This window comes from Nestor notabilis, unplaced genomic scaffold, assembly GCF_000696875.1.
Source record: "Nestor notabilis isolate BGI_N333 unplaced genomic scaffold, ASM69687v1 scaffold11095, whole genome shotgun sequence".
In the NCBI taxonomy this organism is placed as follows: Eukaryota; Metazoa; Chordata; class Aves; order Psittaciformes; family Psittacidae; genus Nestor; species Nestor notabilis.
The window spans coordinates 849-10,822 of record NW_009927936.1 but is presented as its reverse complement, the minus strand read 5'-3'; the positions used below and the strand labels follow the sequence as shown (position 1 = coordinate 10,822).

The window sequence follows — 9,974 nt, the reverse complement described above, 5'->3', positions numbered from 1 at the left end:
CATAAATTATTGCACTTCAGAACGAGGTAGGCTGATACTCTGAGAGACAAGTCAGTAGGTAGTCCAGCTGGCAAAAGGAAGCTGTGGATCTAGATCAGGAGCCAGAATTCAAATTTCTGTGTAACAGCAGCGGATTATTTACTGTATCCCACTATATCTTTATGTATCTGTTTCTCTTGATGCATAATATAACTAAAATACCATAAAACATTGTCCTTCTGCCTAATTTTACATCTCCCTCTACCCTTTAGTTTATTTACAACTTCAAATTGTAGTTCTATCATATTTAAGAAGCGATTAAGTTTAATTATTTCTTAATTAACACTGAATTTAAAAAAATCCTTTAATAATTCTGTTTCTCTAGATACATGCATAGAAGATACTGACACATTCTGACTTACAATGTCAGTTTAGGTCTGTGCTGTGGCCTCATGCTCCTCCCAGAATTTGCCATATGAAAGTAAATAAATGTCTGGGCTGAAGCACATTTTTCACCTTTCAACTGAAACTGTGCTGTGCAACAACACTGACACCTTGTGCCTTTATCTGAAAGACTCAGTAGCAAACCGAAAGTAGCAAACACCTAATGTGAAAGGACAAGGGGCTAAGATGCGCAACAGGCAGAGAACATTTGCATTTGTATTTCAATCTAAAACGAAAAGGTTAATCATCTCGTCTCATAGCAGCCTTCCAATGTCTGAAGGGGGCCTATAAGGATACTGGGAAGGGACTCTTCATTAGGGACTGTTCTGGCAGGACAAGGGGTAATGGCTTTAAACTTAAACAGGGGAAGTTTAGATTAGATATAAGGAAGAAGTTCTTTACAGTGAGGGTGGTGAGGCATTGGAATAGGTTGCCCAAGGAAGTTGTGAATGCTCCATCCTTGGTGATGTTCAAGGCCAGGTTGACAGAGCCTTGGGCAACATAGTTTAGTGTGTGGTGTCCCTGCTTATGGCAGGGGCTTGGAACTAGATGATCTTCAGGTGTTTTCCAACCTTAACTATTCTATGAGTCTATGATCTAGAAGGCTTTGCCTTATTTCCTCAAGCACTGTTTTAAATGGGATCTATACCTACATATGAACAGTGGACATAAAAGTGGATGGGGCTATGGAGGTGTGCTGCACACGTTAAATTGCAGCAAAACTTGGAAAAGTGCAGTACTTCTAAGAAACAGGTCTACATTAACAGCGCTAAGGCAATGCCGTCTTCCAACTTTGAGCTAACATATGCCTCTAATAACAGTAAGATGCTACAGTGAAAAATGTGTTTCATTTTCCAGTAAAGCACAGGGAATAGCAGTCAAGCACAGTAAGCTGCTCTTGTACTCCCAGATCTGTTTCATCTAGGAAAGGCAACCTGATGTCAGATCTAAACTGTTGTAGCTTCTTTGACTCTAGTGAAGCTATTAAAATTTCAGTTGAGTATCTTTTCTTTAAAGAATAAAATAGAAAAGAAATTGAGTCACCCCAAATATATAGCATTTGGAGCAAATGATAGAATTCTTTCACTTTTTTTTAAAGAATTTTTTCTGTACTTTGATATTGCTTGTCATGAAAAATGCAGGGCTGGCCCAGTATTGACATACTGAACTTCACTTTTTGCTTTAAAAGTAAGTAATAGTGGTTCTAATGCAAATGGTTAAAATAAGTATGCTTCATATCTACTTACTTGTATGTCTTCGGAAGTGTAACATCTGAGGCACACAGTGAAATAAATATACAGTTGTATACAGCAGATACGAGAAGTGAAAATGTATGTTGACTAAATGCATTCTTGTTATTTCTGAAAGTTATGGAATTTTTGGGCACAGTTAATCTTGTATGGCTCAAATTCAGACCAATCTACTGCAAAAGATCCACCTTCTCAGTTGAGAGTAACTCTCTACACAAGTAACAGAACATTTCTTCTGGTGGAACTCAATGCTCATGAGAACTACTTGCTATGGAAGAAGGCCCCACCAATTCTTTGATGGTCCAGAAAAGAGCAAGAGAATGGCTTCCTAAGTATGCTCCATATACAGTGGGAAGCTAGCAGACAGCAGGACAAGCTTTTTGTGGCAATCTGAGATCTTAGAGAAACAAACTGCATCATTCTGTCCCAGCTGGAGCATTTTTGGGACATCCACTTACTCCAGAAGACAGGCCTCACTCTCAAGAAAGCATTTACACAGATAATTTTACACATTAGAGTTCCAATAAAGTGCTACTTCTTGAATATCCTGAAATTAAATGAGCCAAAAAAATGGTGTAAATACAAATCATCCTTACGTTCTGCAAATTGAACTGCAGTTGCTGCTTGTATGGTGCAAATTCCTGAGCTAGCTCATATCCTTCATGGTAAAATGTAAATAATCCTTGAAGAAAGGCCAAGAGCTGAAAAGGTAAAATTGACAAGTATTACATATTTTTAACAAGCATTCTTGACACTGCATAACACAAAGGTAACAGAGTATACACTAACTTAGAAAGAATTAGCATTGCCTGAGATAGTGAGAAAAAGGTTCTTAGCAACTGCTACACACTTTTTCTATTCAGGTGAGTCCTAGAATGCAAAAACTAAGAACAAAGGATTTTCTATTAGTTTTCAGCAGCAAAATATGGCAAACCATGAGCAAAACTCATTCTGTATCTTAGCTCCTGGAACACTCTTAGCTTTCATTATTTGCAATAGAAAAGCTTTACTGAGCAATCCATGGTCAGACCTTAAGAGAGTATTCAACAGGCTTTTGCATCATGTCATTTCCATAACAATTTGATTCACTGTCCTAGTCATTTTATCCAGATTTCCAGCTGGAGTCTTTGGTGGTGTGCATTTTCCAAGTTCATGCTTTCAGAGTTCAAGGGTTTTTTTCTCCAAAACGTTTTTTCACTTTCTTCATACTAATTGCTATGACCTATTTTCCACAAATTAGACTCTTGAAAGTATGTTTTGGACAGCTTAATACAACACAAGGAATCCAGACTATTTCTTCCTGTCAGCTGAAGTTTGTACATATCCAGCTGAAAATTCTTTTTAAAGTTTCCTTTAAAATAATGTTGAAGCAGTAAAAAGTGCAACTAGATTTTAGCTGTTGAATTAATGCACTCCTACAACCTATTAGTTTTAAAAGCCTTCTAACTTATTCTGTTCTACAAAGCATTTTGACATTGCTGTAAGTCATCTTACCTGCTATTCAATAACAAGCATTTAATTTTTTATTATGTACTGCTTTCTTTGCATCTGTAATTTAGCTTACCAAAAAAAAGAAGAAAAAGAAAATAACAAAAAAGATATATTAACTGTATGTACAAAACCAAAAGCTGTAACAACAGGACAGATTTATCTTAGTATATTACAGCCACTGAAAAGCTAATCATTTAGGCTAAGTAACTGGCTGTCCAGGCTGCCTCCTAACTCAGTAAAAAACCGCAGGTACTCAAGAACATAATTCTTTTTCCTTTTTCAAAGTTTTCTCTCAGGATGGGATGAATGATCCAAGGGAAACATTTATCTCTCTCCATTGACTACTGAAGTAGCCTAGACTCAGGCAACAAAAATGCCATCATTCATATTCAATGCATTTTTCCTTGTGTTACCAGTACTATAGATTACTGTAAGTGAAACAGCTTAAAAAAGTAGCTTTTACTGTCTTTATATTTTCTTTAAATTAACACTCAGCCCTAGTTGAGGAAATGTAGTTAAACTGTTCTGCCTCCCCCTTCCCCATTGCTCACTACTGTGCTAAGGTAACACACCTATTTTCAGGGGAATAGCTAAACTAATGTTCTGCAATTTTAGAACCCCATCCATTCTGGCATCGCAAGGCATTCCACACCTTTCAACAAGCAAACTTCCACAGCTTGGCAAGGAGAGATCAAGGATGCAGCACTATGACCACACAAGCTAACATGATGACTTGCTGCAACCAGACCTAAGTCTTGCTCCTCTTCCCGCCCCTTTCTTTCTTTCCCCATTCAGCTTTGTCACACATCCTGCACATCACAGAATCACAGACTGGTTTGGGTTGGAAGGGACTTCTGGAGATCACCTAGTCCAGCCAAGCAGGGCCATCTAGACCAGCTTACATAGGAACATGTGCAGGTGGGTTTTGAATGTCTCTAGAGAGGGAGGCTTCACAACTCCCTTGGCAGCCTGTAAAGCATCCTTGTGCCAGCTCTGGCACTAAGCCCTTCAGCGAGCATCTCTGCCTCGGGAAGCCTGCTGTTCTGCTGCATTAGGAAGCTGACGCAGTTCAAAGTTAACAGACCATCAGTGCTGGCAGAAATAGAAGCATGAAGGCATGGCTGATAGAAGGACTTGGCCCTTGGTTTTTTACTAGCATTGCAGGATCAGATGATCTGGCCTTGGGCAGAAATGGTGAAAGCCCATGGCTGCCCAGTAATTTCGTCATGAAGCCTGAAGAACTGAGAAGACCCTTGGCTATAACAGCCACTTTTTATGGGGCCTCTACAATGGGTGTGAATTCCAGAACCACATCCTACCACCAAACAAACCATGAAGGCAACACGGTCAAGTGAAGGGCTCCACAGATTGTGGAAATAGTCTCAGCTTTACTTGATCATCTGTCCAGCTGAAGTAATTATCTCAGCTCAGGCCTGAAAGTCTCTTACTGGTTATTCAAGTGGTTCTGAGGAGGGTCCAAATACAACAATTTATGTTAAAAAGCTCCAATTATGTGAACAGGAAGAGTTCTATAATTTTAAGGTTTATAATGCCATTCTAGAAACAATTACATACTAGAAAAAAAACTATCTTCCTTTTTCATTAATAAAGTATAAAATGAGTAAATAAATTACAACTAAAGCTCTGCTCTGGCTCCAGCTGTGCAAAGCCTGTGCTCACAGTCTAAATTCAGTTACTCATCAGCATCCTCAACTACCCCTCCTTGAGATACAGTAGCTTAACTACTCCTGTGATTACTCTGACTTGGTTCAGTCAAAGGGATTTGGATTAACTTTACCTGTAAGTAGAGGCCACTGCTAAAACCTTGCACCCAAAGAAGACGTGTAGGAGTAATGAGAGCTCAGTGAAACTGCACCAGACCAGAATGTTAGAGCACACCAAAATTACAATAAAAGAACTAGTGGGAGAAAGTATGTCAGCTTATGACTGAATTAAATATCAGTTTAAGGTAATTTCAGAAGAATGTACTATAAACTGTTTAAATTTCAGCTTCAATACTTGAAGAAAACCATTTTCCACCATACAAAACGCTTATATGGAGTACAGAGAAATACTGAGGAGGAAAATATTTAACACAAGATGGCAGCAAAGCTAAATGCATCAGAAAGCAAAAAAACCCCGAGAAAAATCTGAATGCATCTTGGTTAAAGTACTTCTTAGGTATTCTGGTAGTTGTGCATTGCAGAGGATCTGGCCTCGAGGTTCTCTTGGTCAAATACTCTCTGAGCACTTTGAAAAGGGGAATAAAAGAAAAGTAAAAATACACTATTTTATGCAAGTCTTACACCAGCTTGTTCAAGTTCTGTGTTGAAACAGACAGTGAGTATAGTATTTGCTTCTATGTACATGTCACTAGTGGCAGAAGGAACAGCGATCAGAAAATGCCCTGTACCCAATGGGCCTGTGCTGTTAAGGCAACTTCGTAACCACTTCCATCAGGGCAGGTACAACTATAGCATTGCATGGAAGAGATCTAAAAGCCAGTCTTTTGCCCTAGGCTTATGCTTGCAGTGGGGTTTTCTTGTTGCTGGTGTTAGAAATGGCACTACTGCTAAAGGCAGGCTCATAATTTTAAGGAAATTAATATTAAATAATAAAGAAAAGAACAACAGCCTTTTTTTTTTTTCTTTCAAAAAAGATTTTCAGAACGTATTTCGCAGTGGTCTTCACATGTAAAGAGGTGATTTGTTTCCCCAGACATCACATACAATGCCTGATGTGTTCATATCAACAATTTTTCATTTCAACAAGTGCCTTACAGTTACCTCATTCTGAGTATCTACTCAGCCACATCAAGAAAGAGTGAGGTCTGAACTCCGTAATACAATGCTACTCACTACCCCAGCACAAGGATTTCAACACAGAACCTGAAACAAAATCCAACTACTTCTTGAGACTTTATTTATTTTGATGTAGAGCTGGTGACCTCAAGACTGCCTGGTCATTTCATTCTCACAGGAAGAAGGCTGTACTTAGGTTTCGGATAGGGGAGGAATTTAACCTTTGGCCTGCGGCACATCAGCCAGAAGTCCCTATCTCCCTGGTTTCTTTTTTTTTTTTAATAAGGAGATAGCATTTATTCATCAGATTAAAGTGAATGTAGTTAATAATGTAGAAAATCCAAGGAGAAGAAACTGACTTTAACGTCCACAGTGAAGTGTCATGGACCTGTATGCAATGACACCACGGTTTGTGGTTTCGGTTTTTTGTTTTTCTTTCATTTTCAATAAACACTTCTGGGCTTTTGTGACGTTTAACAGACCACCCCTCACATTTCAGATAGTTCACTATTTAGGAACTCTGTGCCCTGATTCCTATAGGCCAAGGAAGACCTGGCAGTGCTGAGGGACAAAGTGGAGCTCCAGGAAGGCATCTGCATTTCTCTTAACAAGCATAACATCCTCAGAAAGTGGTGTTGGTTTGGACTAGCTTCTCTGGGCCCACAGTGGCAAAGCCAGGATGAGAGATTATTGTCACTTACTTTGCTTTGCTGTTTAACTTGCTGTAAATTTTAGCACTCTTTTATCTTTGAGAAAAAGTTTTAATGATCTGTAATGAAAAGCTTTAGGTTTTGGGTTTTTTCCCTTGGAAAAAGTCAGGATCTAGGAAGACCACCAATAGGCAGCTGTCAGTTACTCACACTAGTACACACATTAGCAACTCCTTCAAACAAGATACAGAGAACAGCAGAGAAATCCAACACCCGAGAAGCGGCTGCAAAAGTCTACTCCAAATATTGTAATTCTCTATTCAGAGTATGAGTCATTAGCATTGTGTACCTTAAAATCTCTCCCTGCTCTCCTCCAAGAAGGAACATACTCCACTGTTACCAGTATTCACTGTCCTACTGTTTTAGGTGTAACCCACCTGGCAATTTTTGCTAGGCTATTTCTCCCACTCTGCTTTCCAGACCATCCTTATCCTTGGGCATAAACAAACTGAAGATGCTGGAAGAAGCTCCAGCAGATCATTTGTTTTTCAAGTTCTATTCCCATGTCATGATCTTATCCTTCTTCCACATGGGCATCACAAATTCCTCCTTCACTGCATTAACAGACCTTATTTTATTTAGTTAAAATCTCCTTCAAAGATACTACTAGTAGTATGGCAGACAGACTTATATGGAGACATAGCACTGAGCTGATAAATTGGAGACATAAGCAGCACATGCACATTCAAGAATGCCCCACAAGCAGCAGAGCTCCTGAGGAGAAACGTCTTTATAGATAGACCACCAGGCATCTTCTAGCATCTGAACATTTGTAGAACATACAAAGAAAAGTTAATAATATAGCAATTATTTTGATATGTGATTTTAAAGTGTTAGGCTTTGTCCTTCTCTACTTGCATCATACTCATACTTGCACATGCTCATACTTCCAACATCACTTACGTGAACTCTGCATTTTTAGAAAGCTTATTTTGAAGACTTTTTGGTTTTGTGGTATTGCTGATGTGTATTACAATCTACTCACATACTTTGCCTTACACTTTTATTCCAGCATGTTGTACGCAACAGACTAAGAACAAAAAAAAAATAAGAATTTCAAAGGTTCAAAATTTTATAACTAGTGTTATAATTTAAGCTCCATTTATATTCAGACTGATTATAAAAAAAATAATAAATCCCACCTGGAGCCAGAAGACACTGTCTGCAAGGGCTGTCATTACCCAGCCATCAGAGTACCCATACCTTCCTCTGGAACACCAAGGAATGACCTGTGTGTAACTAAGAGCATACTGGACTAAATGCCTACTGATCTCACACAGGTTGCCATCTGATCCACTCAGAAGTAAATTTTATTTACTGGATGTGTACACTTGGTGACAAGAACAGCCAGAGCCACAAGAATGAGTCTACCAGTAACTTCCCCTGCTTGCTTGCCCAGTATCAGCACTGATGAATTGATAAATCACTCCCTCATTTTAGTAATTCATAGCTGCTGCTGTGACAGCTGACAAAACGTGGGGGCAGCTCCTGGTCAACAGGATAAAGCTCAGTGCATCCAGCTAAAATACATAAAATCAAATCTATTTTTCCTCTCTGTGTAGCACACAGAATGAAAGACGCCTTATTTTAACTATATGCAATTGCAAAGTAATATTTCCCTATGTACAAAGTCTTCTAAATTTAGAAAGTTTCTATGACTTTAAAGGAGCATAGAATCTCCTATACCAGGGTCAGAGCTAGGTCAGAACTGCTAGATTTTTCCAGGATGTGAGAGTTTCACAGAAGTAGACACAGAGACACACTCTGGATTAATCTGTGACAGGTAGAAAAATGTTCTTATTTAGAAATCTGAGCAAAGTTTTAGTCTCTAAGATTTGGCAGCTGTATGCCATAATGATAGGATTTCTGTAAGTACTCCTTGCTGAATCCAGGTTCATTAGTTTGCATCAATGTCAAACATTCACTATACTACACATTCTCATCTCATGGATAGGAGACATCTGAGGTGTTCTTCTTGGTGACACTGGGTGTTAAAGATGCAATTCAACCTGTTTCACAGTCAAGAGTGCTGCTTCAGTTAGTTACAAGGAAGTTGGTGTGAAGGGAGAGTAAAAGTTACATCTGTCATGTTCCTCTTCAACCACTGATGCTCTGCTATGCTCAATACGCTTAATGGGAAGGGGCAGATAACACTGGATGTTCTCTGTCAAGGGCTACAGGTACTAACTAAACAGGACAATTGGCAAGCTAGTCCTGTATGACATGAAACAGTAGTAGTACTACAACTATGCCACAGAAATATGCTAGCACATTGTACTGAAGCAGCTTTTGGTAATGACTGACCCAGAAGATAGTCTAGGGGGTGAGGGTGTGTGGAAACCCAGTCCAGGAGAAAATCCAGATCTAAATATGGACTTTGAAACACAACTCTTTAATGCGTGTTAACATATGCTTTAGTACATGTGCAAAGTAAACTAAAGACCAATGACTCCACCAACAAAATATAAACTTAGCTATCCTACAGAAACAATGATTTTTCACTTTATTTCATGTGTAACTCAAAAAAACATATATGTACACTGTCTACATGGAATATTTAAATCCAAAAGCTGGCTCAGAATTTTAGCCATGAAGCCACAGTATTAGGAAGCATCCATTATGTGTTGCACAGACACAACATCACATGTTGTTCCATTAAAATGTTACGCACACTCCAAGTGGTCAGACATTTCACTTGACAGAATGTATGATGCTCTTACATAATCCTTTAATAAACATGGAAAGTGCCCAAGCCAAGATCTTAATGTCTGTCTATATACAAACAACCTGCAATCACAAGTTAAAAAAGGAGCAAACCCAGATATTTTAAATTCAATTTTCAGCTTTAAATGCATATGTTCTACAGAAAATAAAACATAAAACTTACAGGTTCTACAAATTCAAATTTCTTTTTCTCTTGTACTTCTTGAATTTTAAAAACATATTCTAATGATGCTTCATAAAAGTTTTGATGTTCTCTGTCAATCTGTGTATCTGCCTAAAAGACAAAATCAAATATATACAACATTAATTTACTCTCATGATTGCTTTAAAAACAGATTTTATCATTAACAAACATATCTTCCATAAGATTACTTTACAAGCTTAACAGTGTGCAGTTTTCTTCCTGAAAATTAGAATACCTACTTAAAATAGCTGAACATAAGTTTAAGAAATTAACATCACACATTTTACCCTCATGCCTTTTCTCCCTCCTTTTTGGTTTCCTCTTCATTTTTGCACTTTAATATTCTACTTTTTAGGATACCCTAGAGGGAAACATAGGAAGGTAGCACCAG

General features: G+C 38.3%; 1 protein-coding gene across 1 annotated transcript in view; it reads right to left on the bottom strand.

The window, feature by feature from the left end:
- Window positions 1-9,673, bottom strand: part of ARHGAP42 (Rho GTPase activating protein 42) — a gene marked incomplete at its 5' end in the record, with an annotated part of 50,074 nt that extends 40,401 nt beyond the window's left edge. The window contains 2 exons of the mRNA XM_010014289.1: window positions 2,270-2,374; window positions 9,563-9,673. Of these exons, the coding sequence (XP_010012591.1) occupies window positions 2,270-2,374; window positions 9,563-9,673 (216 nt within the window). The remainder of the gene's footprint in view (window positions 1-2,269; window positions 2,375-9,562) is intronic.
- Window positions 9,674-9,974: the final 301 nt, after the last annotated feature.